Source organism: Echeneis naucrates, chromosome 14, assembly GCF_900963305.1.
Source record: "Echeneis naucrates chromosome 14, fEcheNa1.1, whole genome shotgun sequence".
NCBI lineage: Eukaryota > Metazoa > Chordata > Actinopteri > Carangiformes > Echeneidae > Echeneis > Echeneis naucrates.
Window position 1 is genome coordinate 14,022,517 of NC_042524.1, and position 18,319 is coordinate 14,040,835.

The window sequence follows — 18,319 nt, forward strand, 5'->3', positions numbered from 1 at the left end:
CCATGCATGTTAATCTAACGTGAGGATTAATCCAAATAGTCCGCAACATAGAAAGTGAAGCCAGCTGCTGCTCCTGCTGTCCGTCAGCCCTTACCCCAACCTGGCTGCTATGCATGGTCCTCTCCATATAAATGAGACATGGCATAAATCTAACTCTCTCCATTACTTCAGATATTGCAGATATATGTGTACTAGTAATAAAATACAGGAGAGGAAGAGGCAGTTTAATCCAATTTTTATTCATTCGTGAAAGGAAGACTTCAAGCAGCAAGATCTGATGAGTAATGTGGGCAAGGCACTGTCAATTTACAATATCAAAAATGTTTGTCCTTTTTTATTCACGAGATATTGGGTAGCATCTTTTAATTCATTTCTTTATCACACATGATGAGTTCAAATTATACTTGATACTTCATAAAGGAAGGCCATCAATACATGGTGCTTCAGGTAGAATATTCAGTGCAGCGTAATATGAGTTACTGTCAAAGGCATGGAAAGGTATCCAAAAGAGCAAAAACTGCATTTTATATTTCATGGCAAATACAACAACTACACGCAACAATGGGCAAAACACTCTATATCAAAATGCATCCTTGTACAAATGGCAAATGTCCATAAAAAACATGAAAATAAGATAAAAGAAATGCTTATCACTAAAATACTTTTACTTTGAACTTGCAAAATTGTGTAAATAAATCTTTCCAACACTAAATTCTAAAAATCTATGAACAAGCAAAACCCTCTGCATGTATGAATACTGAAATGTAATGGCACAAAGAAGTATGTTGTGTTCATTTTTATGCAAAATGTCCTGGTTTATTATTTCCATTCATGGGACATTTCCTGCCCTCAGCAACTTTCCATTAATATGAATGAATGGAGCATCTGACTTTTCATTAGTCCTATCACCTCTGGGTGTTGCTTGTTCCTTCATCATACAACCACAGCAGAGCGCTGTTCAGTTAGCTAAGAACAAAAAACTATTTTCAAAATGCACTTCATTGACCAAAAAGCTGTTGTACTTGGCAAGTACTTGTACAATACAAAAATATCCTCAGAGGTGTCCTTTTATGCACCCAACATCATTTTATCATATCTGAAAAATCCCAATTACAAAATACACAAATGTATTAAATTAAATACATACAGCCTATCAATATCAATAATGCATGTATTGGAAAGCGTGCCCTTCTGGGACAGTACATATTCTGTGAATCAGTTTTTAAAGTAAACTTTCCAGTGCATGTTTATCAAAATCATTCTATTTTAAGCATCAAATTCTATGAAGACGACAAGACTGAGCAGTTTAGATTAAAACCCAAATTTCACCTTCACTGTTTTATTCATTCACAAAGCTCCAACATGACACGTGATAGTTGTACTCTATTTCCTAAAATGATTTTGTTATAGTGATTGAAAAAAAAAATTATTGTGTTGATTGATTATCAAACATCTTCACTGATGACAAGTGTTAATACCTAAATAAAGATAAAACAGGTAAAATCATCTTTGAATACCCTGTACTGTAGGTTACTGTAGGATATTTTAACAGAGAGCTGACTTGAACTGATGAAGAGGCTGATTTACACTCATTTTGAAGAAATCATTGGAATCTGTTTTCATAGATGTGGACACAGATAAGGAAAATCAATATATTATTTGATTTTGCAGGTAAACTTTCAGCCTCAGTTCTGTCGAGTATGGAGGCAAAAAAAGGTTTGGTTTGAACTTTAAATGCAAAGACTCATTTAAAAAAAAAATCTACATAGAAAACATGAAATTTAGGCTTAGGTTTTTTTTAAAAAGTTAATTCAGTGTTTTTCAGTGGTGATTTATAGCCAAATATGAAATTCATGTGCTTGATCTTGTTCAGAGATTTGAAAGCAAAATTAAACTTAATTTTTTTCTGTCACATTGTGAGTGGGGTGTAAATACTGTAATAGATGTAAAAGCAAATCCTGATTAGAGTCAATGGAAAGGTAAATAAAATATAGCTCCAACCAGAAAATTCATAGTCATCATATGTTAAGATTACAGCGCACTTGCTTAAAACTATGGGCAATGCATGATGGGAGAAATATTATTGTCTGTAAAAACGCAGCTTGCTGTGACAAACTGTTGCGCATCAGAAATATGTTTAAGCTTACATTTGAATTGAAAAGGAGCCTTTTAATTTGAAATCATGATCGAAAAATGTGACAGAAATATATATAGATCGAAAGATGAAAATGTTAACTCATTGTGTCATGAAATCAGGCTTGAGCCCATTGCTAAAATGCTACATAAACCCATTGTCAGGAATGTACTAATAAAATACAGTATGTCCCTTTTCAACCAGTGACTTGCCTAAATTCAAAGTTAGAAACAATAACAAATGGAATTTTTCTGATCCATATTTGTACATTGTGTTGTGCTTGTCCAGCCATTTCATAATGTGGAACTGATTTATTTGCGTACAGAGAAAACAGCTTGAATGAGGCAGGACTGCAGTCCAGGCAGAAAGGCCCAGCTGTGCGGGCTTTTGCATTGGCAAATGCATACATCACATGCATTCAAACTCATCAATACGCTGTTTGGTGTTTCCTGACCGAATCTGCCGGAGGGTCTTGTACTTGTCTCTTCCGGCCCTCATGTTCTCTGCATGGATGATGTCATTCACCGTTTTCTTGGTCTCGTCCCGAGCATTGGCCAACTCTGAGCTTAAAGCCTACAAATAGAAGTCACAGTATTAATAAACCGACTCTTTGCCAACTCTGTAGGTGCAAAATACATGCGTGCATCAAAAGTGAAATCAATAAGAGATGATGACTTTTGCCTGGTTTCACCTTCACAATTGTAATTGTCCCTGATATTCTGAGCGTTCAGAGCACAGCACTTATAGTTCGGTTGTGCTAATGTGGCAGCAAAAGGGCTCTGTGGGGCCACTGTGCATGTTTATTTGATTCTGTAGTACGATTTACTTCATCATAAGGGTTTATATCAAAACATGTCCTATTGGATCAAAACTGCTGAGATTAGCCTTCTGATCTTTCAGCCCAATCATTTATTGATGGATCTACTGGAGCTTGTACAAGATATCAGAAACTTACAAGTAGATGCTTCTGCAAACGTTCGTTCTTCTCAGCCTCGGTCATGCGCTCCTCTTCACTGCGGTCCTTGTACGTAGCAGCAGCTGTTAACTCAGCACTGGCCTCAGCACTGCTCTCGTCATTCTCATCGTGCTCGTTCTCTGCGTTCAGGGGCTCCTGAACATGAGCTGACATCATTTTGTTTTTAAGCTCTTCTTTGGTCCTCTCCAGGTCATCCTGCACCATGGTTGCCTGAGGGAACACAGAATAATGTGGTGATTGTGGGGTGCATTTACATCCACATTGTTAACAAAAGCAGTCCACTAGTCTCCACTAGTGAATTTATAAATGTTATGTATATATAGTTCCACTAGGGCTGAGCGATAAAACGATAACGATAATTATCACGAAGTAAGACATAAATATAAGACATGGTCGATAGAACTCATTCCATCCATGTTTTGACAGACAATATGAACAGACAATGATAATGAGAATAGCGCCGTGCCGAGCCAATCACGCAGCTGGAACAGTTACAGCCAGGTCAGACTAGGTTGACATGCACAGAGAGAGATAAGGTGATGCAGCCGGCTTAAACGTTAAACACCACCAGTATGTTAGAAGTGACAGAGAAATACGTGAAAATTACAGAAAATATTAACATGAGCAACAGTGACCCCGAAGAAGACACCCCAACGGACACAGCCCAAGGCCCAAAAGGTAGTGTGGGGATATTTTGGCTATTTAAAGTCCGACAAGAGGCAAAGTAGTGTGCACTGCAAATTGTGTCGAGCTGTTGACTGGTCAGATTTAAGTCTTTTCTATTTTGCATTACCTATTTTATTTTTTTGTAACTGGCCAAAGAATTTAGTTGTTGATTTGTTTGTGTTAGGGTTAACCCTAACCCTAACCCTAACACCTGAAGCTTCTGACTGGTCAGTTCAGATTTTAGTTTATTATATAATCATTGTATGTATATGAAATACAGTTCTACAAGGTCTGTAGTACATTTCATATGTTTAACTTCTGATAGAAATAGTTATTTGATTTATATCGTAATACATTGACCATCGATATCGACTGATATGAAATATTGTGATAGGATTTTGTTCCATATGGCCCAGCCCTAATTTCAACATATGCATTTCTGATCTCTGATGTGACTCAGGCACAACATTTGACACAGCGGTGCTTACAGCTTCATGCAGCATGCTCACATTCATAATGCTTACATGCTTGGGATGTTTAATACCATTAATGTTCACTATCTTTATTTAGCACATTAGCATGCTAATAAATGAACTGAAAACTAATCAGATGCAGTATGCAGTATGCTGACTGCACATCATGAGTTCTGACTGATGAGATGACATCAAATAATTTATGACATAAACTAACAACAGCCAATTTTCCCCATTAATCACAGGACACCATGTATTACATTACAGAATAAGAATTGAGAAAAAAATAAAAATGAACTCACATTCCACTAAAAGTCATCTAGAAAAGCTGCTGACTTCTGTATCCGTGTGATTTTTCTGTTTTATGTTGTCTTATGGGGCAGCATTGCGCCATAGTGGTTAATGCTGTTGCAGGTTCAATTCTGGCCTAGGGCCTTGCTGTGTGGAGTTTGCACAGGTTAACTGGTGACTGGTGGTTAATTGTCCATAGGTCTGAGTGTGACTGTGAGCGGTTGTTTGTCTGTCTGTGTGTTGGTCCTGTGATGGACTGGTAACCTCTCCAGGGTGTATCCCACCCTCAGATAAGCGGTTGAAGAAGAATGACTGAATGATGTTGTTTTATGTTGTTTCATTAATGATTTATTCATATTTGTATTTTTAATGACTAAAATACGCAAGGAAATAAGGTATAAATCGGCACTCCAGCACTAAGCCGCTGGAATGTCAACCGGACCTTTAACAACCACTACTGTGGCCACCTTTTACAGACCAAAATATCAAAATGTGGCAAAAGGGTTATACAGGATTTCTCTCAAAAAACGAGCCATCACTTCCACAAACAGAATGCGTCACACTGGCTGATAGCGGGGGCTGGGTTGGCACGCTACTTTTACCAAAAAAGTCATGAGGCAAGCCAGGAGCTTTCACCCCTCCCCCAAATAACGCACAACAACAGGACCCCAGGAATGTCTGCCTTCACTGTGTCACAAGGGAGGGGCTATGTGATCAGCAGAATATCACATAGATACGACAGAGTTTGTGTCATTGTTGTAAATATAAATACAATCATGTGAGATCATTTCATAATTAGGAGTGGACTGTTCACAAATAATTAGTTCATTTATATGTTTTAAACAATCTACTAAAATGATTGTTTAAAACGTGACTATTTCTTTCGTAATGTCTTTTCATGTGTATTTCATATGGAATAAAAACTGCCATTGCAATCAAAGGAAGACAGCTATTGGTTAGTATAAGACAGAAATGATATAGCACACCTTCTGTTGCCACTGCACTGCCTCCTCCTCTTTCTTCTTTTTGGCATCCTCCAGGAGGGAAATCTTAGAAGTTAGGTCAGCCAACTCTGTGGCCTAAAAGGACAACATTTGGATGACAATGATTATGTTACAAGCATCAGGTAACTATTCAACCATCAAGCCTGCACATGTATTTTTTTAGTTTCAATGCTAATAATAAGAGGATTGTTTTTTGATAACTGACCAGGTGCTCTTGGTTCTTCATCTGGTTCTCTGACTGCTGCAGCAGTGCCATCTTTGCTTCTTCAGCACCCCTCAGGTCATTTTCAAGGCGTTCAGCCTCTTCCTGTGCTCGCTTCCTCTCCTGCTCTAACTCCAGGGCCCTTGATGTTTGCTCCTCCAGCTCTGCACAGACACATTCACAAAAAACAGAGAAGCACAACAGGTAAACATCACGGAGAAAAAAAAAAACAGTCACCTTTAATGAGAGTATGAGTTTTCTTGTATTTTGATAGTTCACCCACCTTGTTGGGCTTTTTTCGTTTGCTCCTCAATCTGTTTTAGTCGCTCCATCAACTCCTCCTTTTCCCTTTCAATCTTTTCCTTTTCCTTTTCTGCAACTTCTCTTTTCCTCTTCTCATTCTCCAACAGAGCTCTAACAAAAACACAAAATAAAAAATGTGTAAGATTATACAGGAATCATGAGGCTTTATTAAAAGTAGTTTTTACACTGGGTACACAAAGATACACTCGTTTACACAGCTATAACAGCCTATAACCATCCTACACAATGCAGGACAAGATTGTTTCCAGTGGCCCTGAGATCTCAAAGCACTGTAACTTAAGAAAACACAAGATTAAAAAGAAAACAAAGAAAGTATATATCTTCATCAATGTGACAACAGCAACACTTCTTTTGTTGTGAGTATTAACACCACACTTGTTATTAAATTGGTAAAGAGGCTTTCCGAACTTGCTTGTGTTTCGTTTATTTGTGTTTTCTTGAGTTGAAGTCTCACAGCCACCGTATATGCAACTGGAATATACAACTTTACAACAGTAAGCTACTTCCTGAGTTAAAAGCATCAATGATTCCAGCGAGTCATCAAATCTGTGTAGAATGTTTGTATACTTTTCTGTCAACGACTCATGACCTTTACCTCTCCATCTTCTTGTGGTTCTTCTCCTCCCGAGCCTGAGCCTTCATCTGCTGAACTTCAATGGTGTCAGGCTTGCGGCGACGCATGTACAGCTCATGGTTTCCCATGCAGAGAGCCAGAATGCGCTTGTTGATACGCAATCTCGGAGCATAGAAAACAAAGTCCTAAAACGGCAACATGAGAGGTTATCATAAGAATTTCAGATTTTGATAACAATTGTTTAATTGTATCTAGCTGTTATGAAGGATTAACATACAGGTGCTTTCTTGTCAATGGGTTTAATGACAAATTTCTTGTCATTGAAGGAAATGTTCCTTATCTCACTCCAAGGAAATCCAATTTTGGGTGTCATTCTGTTGAGGCAAGTGCAAAAAAGATAAAATAAATACATAATAAAAATAAAATAAATAAATAAATGGCTGGGTCAGCGACATTTAAATTGACAGGACTTATAAACTTATAAACAGCAATAAACTGTAACAACTTTTCATAACATGTTAACACTATAACAGAAAGACTTACTTGTCATTCTGTTCATATATGTTGAGGCCCAATGCATCCACACCCAACCATAGTTCTGTTCCTTTCTTATTCTTAATGTTGAAGTAGTTGACTCCATACATTTCAAGGTCTTGAGCAATCTTCAGATACTCCATCATGGACTCCTCTCTGTGGTCAAATAAGAGTCTTTAACTACCAATCTGACAACACTGAGCTCAAAGTGGCAACGATGTGTGAGATGTGCAGCAGCAAGGCTGAACCAAAATTATCAAATAATGAAGACAAAAATTCAAGCCCCACATTTTTATAGCTGAGTTAGATTTGGACAATGTGTTTGCTCAAACCTCCAGTGACCAGTGACTGATTAACTCAAGAGGGAGACTTTAGCAGAAACCCTAAACAGGCATAAACAAGCAAACATGTGCGCCAGTGGTTACCTCATCATGCCTTTGTGCTCTTCATGCCACACTTGAATCCTCTCCTCCCACTGGTCCTTGTTGAGTTTGTGCTGGTCCAGAACTCTGTGAAAATGAAACATCTGAGGGTCAGAGGTCATGCAAAGAAATACACAGCAGACATACACATACTATCTAAGAGGTGACAACTGATGTTACTGGTCAGACCTGGCATGATGACTAAACCTGTGTTACCTCTGAGGGAGCAGCTGTTCACTGGACAGATAGCCTGGTGTGTGGACTTCCTTATTGTAGTCAGCATACTTGGCCTGGACTGCATAGGAGGCCAGGAGAACTGCTGTCTCTGGAGGACAGTAAATGTCGTCATTCAAGATCCCCTCTTTCACCTGCAGGAAGAACAGCCGCTGCGTGGCGTCCTGGATTAACTCCTCTGACACATCTTCGGGGTAAAATTTGGCACGGAACTTAAACAGGAGTGGACTTTCCTTCCTCACATCCTGGGCTGTCACCTAAAATAAATCATGACACGGTTGAGGGGTAGTGGTCACGGTCCTGTAAATAGACTTCAGTTTCACAGGGTAGTTCAGCCTTGACAGAATGGAGGGAAAGTCATGTAAAAATACTGATGAGCTCACCTTCTTATTGAGCTTGAGCCATGTAGAGAAACCTTTTGTGTCCTGATATTGGAGTCCAAAGTACCAAACCTCCCGCAGTCCAATGGTCTTAACAACCTAAAAACAAACAAACAAAACAAAATCAGAGCTATTGTTAGGCAGCATGGCAGCATAGTGGTTAGCGCTGCTGCCTCACAACAGGAAGGTTGTGGGTTTGGTTCCCGGCCTGGGGCCTTTCTGTGTGGAGTTTGCATGTTCTCCCTGTGGTGGGTGGGTTACCTGTGGGTACTCCAGATTCATCCCACCATCCAAAGACATGCATGCAGTCGAAGATGAATTAATGAATAAAGAACTATTGTGCCTTCCACTCCATAGCAAACAAAAATGATACTAATTTTGTTTCTTATTTCAATTATAATTTAATTGATGAATTTACAATTACAATACATTTTCATTTACAATTTTTCTAAATCTTCTGTCTCTCATAGAATGTTGGTCGAAGAAAAGATGACATCAATTTAAGCACAGAGAAACTGTAGTCTCTGATGCTCTGCCAGTATTAATAGATTAAAAATTATTATTGTTACTTTCACGCACTCTTACAAACATCACAGCAGAAAAACACATTGCATTGACAAAGAAAAGGACTTTGTTGGAACCAAAAATTCAAAAATTGCCCAGGTGATGAAAAACAATGATGATGAATAAATTATAGAATATAAAAAGGACATTTTTAGAATAGATTTTTAAAATTCAAAGTGAGAATTTCTATCTTTCTGTCTTATTAAATGTCTTTTGCATACACATCTACAGCTTCACCCTAAATATAGTGATTATACCGTAGTTAGACCAAACAAAATCTAGGAAATAATAATGAGGAGAATAACTTCAGCTTCAGTTTGATTAAAACAGTGATTCCCAACCGCTGTGCCACAGCACATAGGCACGCTGCGAGAAAGACCACCCAACCTCACCCGACCGGCACTCCAAGCCTTAAAATACCAATCAGGTAAAATTGGACAATCCTTCATGGCACACCCACTGAATCACTGGATTAAAAAATATGTAATTGTTTTTGAAAAGTAACACTAGTTGCTAGTGAGCAATTTCTCATACCTGGTCAAAGAGCTGCTTTCCGGTTGTATTGGCCTGAATGGCGAACTCCAGTTCAGCATCCATTGTGGTGACTCTTACACTAATCTGAAGAAGAAAACAATTAGAAAAATTAGACACTTTTACACGCAGACACCATCCTGGAAAAGGGAGGTTAAAACACCTCATACATATGGGCAAAAATCAAATGTCTCATTATTGTGTCTTAATTACTCCTGGTGAGATCAGGAGATTACTGGCGCTTGTGTCCCAGATAAATTGGTCTTTTTGAAGATTGCTTAACTTCATACACTATAAAAACCAATCTGGCATAAGAGCATCATCCCGATCTGTTGTCAGCACTCCACAACATAATACACATTTAAAATCTACTGCATGAGGTGCACTGACATTTTTCATGGGCTTTATCTGTTGGAGAACAGGGTTACTCAACAGTCAAATCAGCCACTGATCTTTCATTATTCAGATTTGATTATTTGCAGAATTCATGACGAGTCTCTTGGTTCCACACTATACACAACAGATGTGCCATTCTAGCTGTGTCTCAGTATAGAACTTATCTACAGGAAATAACCACATCCTCTGGTGGCTGAGCCACTGCTGCTGAGCACTGAGCTCTCTTGAGAGTCGTCTATATCCTGCTATGTTTCATGCAACTTGTCAGCCTTCTGCTAAGCTACCTGCTGTAGCAAAATGAAAGAAAAACAGACTGTGAAATAGGTCTGTTTCCCCATCAGGTAACACATTTTGCTTATTTAGCCAGTGAGGCTCCTCTTATTTAAGTGACTGGAAATTGTTTGTAGATTTCACAATTTGACATCGAAAGTTGAATATATTTATGTAACCTCAGAATTTCCCCCAACAAGGACAAAAAAATCTATTTCTGTCCTAAGGAAACTGACTTTGTAGACATTTCTCATATTCTGTCCCTTAGATGACGAGAACAGCAGCATGCATGTCTATTGGGAAATAGCTGTGCAGGCTGGGGCCCACGCCTGCCCCAAACAATGGTATGCATTATTTCCCAGTTGTGGGGCTGATTAGAGTTGCGTTCTTTCCCATTCATGTCAGCAGGACCCCATTTACTGCTCAGGACACTTTCCCCTCTGTCACTTAATGTCATCACCAGCAGTTTAAGCTGGAGGCAAACCTGCAGTCTGGGCCTACACACAGCAGCAATAATATTGAGATGCATCTTGTCTTTAAACGGGCTCTAAATTTCTGTGAACACATTTTCTAACAGGTCAGAATAGAGTTCACACCCAAACTTCTTTAGGTTCAAGCAGTTTCATTTCCTGAGTCAGAATGGCTAATCTTGCTTGAAAAAGGAACCACGTTTTTACATTTTCTGCATGGCTAGGGTGTGTCCCTCATGGCCAGAATTCAAAGACACTTAAAATGCTATTAGTAGCACATACTCAAAAACCGCCTCTGGCCATCCTGCCATGTTTTTATGATTTAATCTTCGATTTCCATCACAGCAAAGCAGTACTCAACCAATATTTCCTCAAATATTAACAAGCTAAACATTTAGCTGGATATAAAAAGCCAAATTTCCAGAAAGTTTTATAATACTATAAAAATTTTGCATAAAAGGTCTTATTTCCTCTACTCATAGTATGAATGACTTTTGACTTATGAACTAACTCTTCACTTCATTGCTTATCACCAGACATAATATGATGTTCTCAAGTCAACTACCCGAAGAGCAGTGAAAAGTTCTTAAGCCCTGCACCACAAACACTACAGCCAATATTTAAAATAAACAGCTTCATGTCTAATTTCAAGATAATCCAACAAACTGTCTAGGATTTAGTTTAACAATCCCTTGAATGACAGTACACCATTCAAGTTGTCAACGTATTTCAGCCTGGACCAATGTGATGAACCTAGAGGATGCACTGACCAAAAGGCGCACCTACTTACCCTTCGATAGAGCCTTGTTTTTAGCATGGTTAACAATCCATATAAGTCACAAATCTGCCCTCTTAGTCAACACTTAACATGAGTTTAATTACAGCCACGAAAGTTTTTATATGTCGCAATTCTGAAAGTGTTGTTGAATTAAATCTGCTGGTGGAGGAAGGCTAGAAATTTAAAAGATAAGAGTTATATGATTGACTAGGAGAAACATTTAAAGCAATAAATATCATTTGTAAGAAGTGGAACATGTTATATAATTATATTTAGATGGTTAATTTAACCCAAGACTGAACCCTAGGCAATCCCTCAGGTTATCCTGCCAGAGAGGAAGCGAAACTGCTGAAACACGTGATTTAAAGGTGTTTTATAGATACAGAACAACCCATCATAGAAAGTGACAGTAATACTGTTTAGTTCACTATTTTTATCTGATGAGAGCCACTCTGATTCAATATTATACATTTGGGACCAGTCCTTTTATATTAAAAAGAAAATGACTATGCTGTATGTAACAGAAACCTTTTGACAGGGACAAATATTTTCACAGAGAGCAAGTGAAATCCCAGCATTCAACCAGCGAGCGTACACTGCTGCCATGCCAATGCTATCTAATTCTGCTGGGCGCAGCAACAAACCCTCCAACTAAAGACAACAAATAAGTTACCAGTTGCCAAGTTATTGCGTGGTTTACAGATACTCCCTCATGCTGATAATTTGACTTTACCATCCCTGGTCTCCAGAAAAGTCCAAAACTGCTTAATGTGTTATCAGTTGAGCACGGCAGCAAATCTTCTAACAAGCATTATAGTTGACATATCAGAGTCATTCTATCAATAACATTACATGGTCAGCAAATAAAGACAACAAGTCCTCAACAATGGATCCACCCTAAAAACCATAGCAACCAGGCTGCCAATCTAGCCCTGCCAGATTCACTGCTAACCTGAAATACAAACTGTGGACTGAACAGCGCAGAAAATATATGATAATTTAGGTACATAAAGTAAGAATCCAAAGCTTTAGTTATGTTTGAACATTGTTGATAAATCATGCAGTTAGTACATGACACCAAAACTGTATATTTGTCACAGCCAGCAGCATGTATCTAACACTTCAGGTAAAGCTGAATATTAAGTGTGAAAATATGGGAAAATGTGATGGTTAATATATCCTGAGTTAATCACAACATAACAGCCTTGATATAGTGCTTAGAACCAACATGCAGGGGAAGTCGTGTGAAAAGCATGACAAAGAGCGTGTTTATTACCTCTAAAACCAATTTCAAAATTCACCCTTAATTGGAACACTTACTTTGGGGTGAGCTAAAATACATATGCAGAAATGTTCTTTTTTTTTTAAACCCAACAAACCAACTAAACTACTCACTTGTGAAAACACGAGTAAAGATGTGACTAGGGTTAGTTAATTTAAATGAGGCTTTACAGGAAGTGGCAGGATAGAAAAGAGGTTTCTTTCTTTGTGGGGGGCCTTCCATGTAAATGCGAGAGGTCTTTCAGAGCAGTTTCCCACGACTAATGTTTCTTAAGCTTACTAAATGTTACCATAAGCATAATTATATAACTTGCTTGTTTTTAATAAAAGATACACAAATCAGAGACAACCTTCAGCGTCTCCTACCATGTACATCTAGTTGTTAATATTATCTTGTTTGTACTTAAAATTGCAGTGTGGGGGAGTTTCTCAGACTAGTTGTCCTAATTCTTGTTTTTGTGTTTCCCTGATGCATTTAAACTTTTTGCAGAAAAATTGGGTTATTGTACTCAAAAGATTGTGATTTCCTCGACAGACTGACATCAATCTGACCTATGCATTTACCCTCTAGTAGTTTTTTTCCCTGTTCGATAACACTTCTTCTGCTATTCATGGTGACTATGGTGCCTGGACTTTCAAGAACTTGCTGGGCACATTGGCCTGTATTCTAATGACGTGTAGCCTTCCCTTGGAGATCAAACTCTTTGTTATGAAAAGAAGGTCCTCCTTTTTATTTAATTATGCTTTTGTTTCCTTCCCTTTTGTTACCTTTTGTTTCATTAAATTTTCATTGCAACTACCTGCTCTGTTTATTTTGTGTAGCAATAATTTATTCTTGTAGTACATTGCCCAATTTGATGTCATAGTAAGCCAGTAGAATGTTTACTCAAATAATTAACTGGGGCAAGGGTGCCCAGATATACACAGATCCAGAGCAAGACAAACATGAGATGATTAAGTATCATAGCTGCTAATATTCACTGTAAAGCTTTGCTACTTCCATTGTTTTACTGCGCGCATAATGTACACAACAGCATCTCTGAAAATAAATGATTAAATACTTACTGAGAGAAGTTAGATTTTCCTCACTATCTCCAAACAGACTGAAGTTTTGATTTTAGTTTGTCCACCACCTCTGGCTCTACACACTGCTAATCTGCTCAGCTATGTACTCTACAGACTTGTTTAATCCCCAGCTGGAATGCCTCTGGTACTTACCATTTCCCATTTCTCTATAAACACACTTGTTGAAGGTTTGGATATCCTTACAAGAAAACTGCATCTCTAATGATTTCTGCATCATGGGATAAAATGGTAAGTAATGCTAAAAAAAAATACAGTGTTTCTTTAAAATAAAAGTGCTGTTAAGGTGATTAGCATTATTAACCTATTCTTAACAATGACAAACTGGCTCAAAAACAACCTAATTGTTTGCTAACACTGAAATGGTTCAATCGTTAAAACGGTCCAATCAGCAATGCAGATCATTAAACTGGAAAATACATATTTTTGTACATCATAAGGTCAGATTTTAGCAATAAAACCAAAGCAGAATATTTTTGAGCTTATTCCCTATTCAGAATGTAAATTGCTTCCTTTATCAAGCAGATAATAATGTGTGACAGGTCACAACAGCACCTAAAAGTGCTCCATTATAATGTAAAGTAACACCTAAGCCTCTGATAAACACATACACATACAAGTCCTTAACTTGTTGCACTGCTGTAATGCAATCTAAAGTGGAGCATGGCATCTGAGGACCACACTAGGGGAAGCAGGGAGGAGACCAGCTCGACCATGATGTGAATGTCCATATAAGGTTGCAGGCGAGGAAATTACCAGAAAGGAACTGATGTAAGTGCAGAAACCTTGAGTCACAACATGACTTCCTTGGGAAATTGAAGGACTGCCAAGTGGAGTCCAGCAAAGGCAGACTTTCTCAATAATTACAGCTTTTGAGAAACACTGAGGATTTTATATTTAACTGTAACACTGAATAAATATACTGTGTTTGAAAAAACTCAGTGTATCAAAACAGTAATTGCAAAAAGTATTTTGTAAGCCATGAATCTTTTATTCCTTGAACCACTGTGTTGTGGATGTGTCTAGAAATTGGGAAAACAACTTTCACTGGGTGCGGAGTGAGGTTTGGAGTATTTGCTGAATCAATGTGTTTAGCTTCCTTCTTTCACATGCTTTGTCAATTGCATATTCACACGGCACAGCAAGGTTTACTAAGGGAAACAGATCACTGAACTTTGCAAAAACAGGTCTCAAGATGAACCGTTTCACAAACCCTCAGATCCATCCAAGCTCATTTTGCAATACAACACCTGATATTCTAATATATTTGGCAAGGGGCATAAAATGGAGAAGAAAAAATAAAATAAAATAAAATAAAAATCACTCTTATGGCTCCCTATTTTATATTTTTGCCAATGGCAGAACATCATACGTCACTAATTATTGAATATAAATCTTATTGTCTTTCATATCCTGTGACCCTTTTCTATTATCATCCATTACCCAGGTTTATTTTGCTGCTTGCTCTACACCATCTACAGGGCCCACTGATCCCAGACACCAGACGTTACTGCAGAAGCTGCTGCACATACAGTACACTGTAAGATGCTACTCTGCTGATGTTGAGACTCACCGTGTCCCTGCTTCACTTCTATGATTCTGATTATTAAGCAAACCAATTCCATAAAGACATCTCTCATATCAGTTTTAAATGCCAGTATGATTAGAGGAATTCCTTTAGGAAAGTTGGGGGTGGCAAATGCTTCAAATACCAGGATGCTAACTTTTTTTTTTTTCTTTTTTGGTTAACAGCCAGGAAAAATGTCAAGGAAGTACTAGCAGAAACAATACTGGAGGAAGAGGCCCGGTACAACCCATAGTGCCATTTCTGTTTGTAATCTGTAGGGGAGGAGATCATAAGTCAGTTGCCATTATTTTTAAAGTCAGTAGTTATACATGGACATATACTTTCATTATCAGTCAGATATTTACTCAGTCAAAGCTCTAAAAAAAATACCTGAAACCACACTGGAGCACATTTTGGGCTGGACAAAAATACAATAGGTTTTATAATGTGGGATAAAATGTGGAAAAGCATAAGCATAAGTGCATATGTACAAAATGCCTTTTTATTATCCTTTTTGTGCCATAATGTTCATTTTATTGTACACAGATACGACTGTGGGCATCATAGCTGAAAGCCATCTGTGGATAAGAGGATTGTCTGCACTCACACCCCTCGCTCTCTATATTACCTTCAAATTTGAAAAGGCTCCAAACCACACCAACACCAGGGCCAAACAGAGGGGTTAGAAGCCACTTTCCCTTTGGTTGGCCACCGATGGCACCAATGGGCCTTTCACAAACCTTAATTTAGCTCGAGTCTGTGTGCAGTGCCTTTCACTTTCCTTCTTTGTTCAGAGCCCAAGCCCACCCGCACAAATCTGTTCCCTGGCTGTGGGTGCTTCTTCATTTGATAAGACAGCTTGGAGCCAAATCTTGTCCCTCTTCTTATCAGTGGTGGCTGGTGATAACAGCTCTAAGTGTCTCCTCACATGCCATATCCCCATTTGAAGTTTGCCTCCATTTTCTCCAGATTTGAGCAGCCCAGCTGGCCTGAATGACACTTCAGATCCCTCCGAGTTGGAGCTGAGGAGAGGAGGCCTTGGGAGGACTAGCCGGCCCGCTACTGCAAACAGCAGGCCACGGAGCGGCTCCGGCTCCAACCCCCCACCCTTCTCTAAAGGGGACTTTAGGGTCTTCATTTGTCCACAAAAGCTCGTAGTGAGGCTTTTAATAATGCACCCAGCCTGCAGGTCTGAGAGATGGATCCGATTAAAGGCGCTAATTTTAATGAAGACACAGGCGGGAGCGCGCACGCGCACACAACTAACGGAAAGTACCCGAGGCATCCTCGATGAGTTTGAAGCGATGTAACTGATTTTAAAAGAGCACGATTAACAGCGGGGAGGCCATTAAGCTCATTTTATCTCATTACTAAGCTCCAGTCAAACATCCAGGCCCAATGAACGCGTTGAGGAAATAGCAGAATGAGACAACGATAAGATGTGGTTTATTCAGATAGCGTTAATGGACTTTTCAGCCTTACCGTTTTCGGCATCTTTCCTTTCTTTGTGGTCAGGTTCGGGGTTTATTAAAAAAAAAAAAAAAGTTAATAAATCAGACGAGCAGTTAGCGAGATCAAGAAAAAACTTTTTTCCATGAGATCAACGGGCGCCAAACTACCGCCCTCCTGTCCGGAGGAGACAAACGCTGCTTTAATCTTGACCACGGAGAGCGACTTCCAACCGGGAGCTGCTCAATGGATCTTTTTCTTTGTTTCGCCTCGAAGTGAAATGGACTGGCTTGATTTCCTGCTAACGGTACCACTCACTGCAAAACCACACCCATGCCGATGACAGGACAGCAGTCAGCCAGACTCAGAGACTGTTCAGAGCAGCAGACTCCGCCTGCAGCAGCCGCCGCATCATCATGGCTGCTGCCTCGTCCTTCCTCCCGGCCACCGTACTCGCGCTTCCCCGGCAGACACATCATACAATAACCCGGTGACAGATCTTTTTATTTCAAAATAACTAGGCTACTAGGTAATATGTAAGGAGTGTAGATCAATTAGTGTTATAGGCCAGTCTTTAATTACTGAAGCATTAGAGGCCCAGGGTTTCAAATAAGTTGATATAAGTCTGCATACAGTAGTTACAGTAGCTAGCAACTAACACAACTTGCTTCACAAACAAAAATAATGACATCCATTTTACCTGCTACATAGGTTGACAAATAGTACTTGATGGGGATTTTTTTTTTTTTAATCTTTGCACATAGGACAAAAACCTGCTCTTGTTTTTTTTTTTCATGTATGTTGGTTTCATTTATTGGTGTCTCTTCATTGTACATGGTCCTAGAGTATCTGGAAAGGCGCTTATAAATTACATTTATTATTATTATTATTATTAATAATAATAATAAATGATTGCCTCTCATTTCTCAGCCTTACATATTTGTACAGACCTCTGAAGTACAATATGCACTATATCGTGAAAACTGTGGTCAACACTATGTGCCCACCACTCTGGTTGGTGACTTAACAGTCAGTGTTTCAACAGATCAGACCTGCACTGTCCACTTTTGAACATATTGCAATGAATTCCAGTCGTGCATTGCCGGTGGCCTCAGTGCAGATGCACTGCAAGGATATTCCATCAGGTTTCAGACAAATTAGATTCATACTCTAGTGTTAATGACTTTTAATGAATGAGGCGGACATAAAATGTTTGGAAAAGGACTTTGAGGTTACTTATTTGCTCTTTCACTTCTATAAATGTGGGTTGTATTAAGTTGAATGTAAATCAGCATATATTATCAGCTGTACCAAGTCGTAGGTTTGGACTAAATTGCGGCAGTCAGAGGTTCTTTCAAAACAAGCATAGGTAGCAAAATAAAATTTTCATGAAATCTTGCTTTATTCTGTTCAACTCTTTGCGTACCATAAATACAGGCTTTCTGCAATACCATGGTAAAGGTAAAGAACAAAATGTGATGTGCTAGCGATAATTTCTGTTTTCACACTCATTACCAGTGATGGAATAACAGTTGGGCAGCACGTCGGCTTGGTGGTTAGCACTGTCGCCTCACAGGGCCCAGGTTCTTTCTATGCAGGGTTTTCAAGTTTTCCTTGTGCTTGCGTGGGTTTCCTCCCACCATCCAAAGACATGCATGTTTAGGTTAATTGGTGACTCTAAACTGCCTGTAGGTCTGAGCGTGAGTGGTTGTTTGT

General features: G+C 38.9%; 1 protein-coding gene across 1 annotated transcript; it reads right to left on the minus strand.

Annotated features, from left to right (window-relative positions):
* Positions 1-218: 218 nt before the first annotated feature.
* On the minus strand, positions 219-16,931 carry msna (moesin a). Its single transcript, XM_029519361.1, has 13 exons — positions 16,637-16,931; positions 9,313-9,396; positions 8,218-8,313; positions 7,817-8,091; positions 7,604-7,687; positions 7,188-7,334; positions 6,922-7,018; positions 6,666-6,829; positions 6,030-6,160; positions 5,750-5,910; positions 5,527-5,619; positions 3,090-3,320; positions 219-2,707 (listed from the first exon to the last, which is right to left on the minus strand). Exons 1-13 carry the CDS (start codon positions 16,646-16,648, stop codon positions 2,543-2,545), a joined length of 1,740 nt encoding a protein of 579 aa, XP_029375221.1. The 5' UTR covers positions 16,649-16,931; the 3' UTR covers positions 219-2,542.
* Positions 16,932-18,319: the final 1,388 nt, after the last annotated feature.

Excerpts from the sequence above, each read along its gene's own strand:
- msna (XM_029519361.1), bottom strand. Across the intron at positions 8,092-8,217 it reads GGCTCAAGCTCAATAAGAAG|GTGACAGCCCAGGATGTGAG; the intron begins GTGAGCTCATCA and ends GATTTATTTTAG. Across the intron at positions 5,620-5,749 it reads TGAAGAACCAAGAGCACCTG|GCCACAGAGTTGGCTGACCT; the intron begins GTCAGTTATCAA and ends TTGTCCTTTTAG.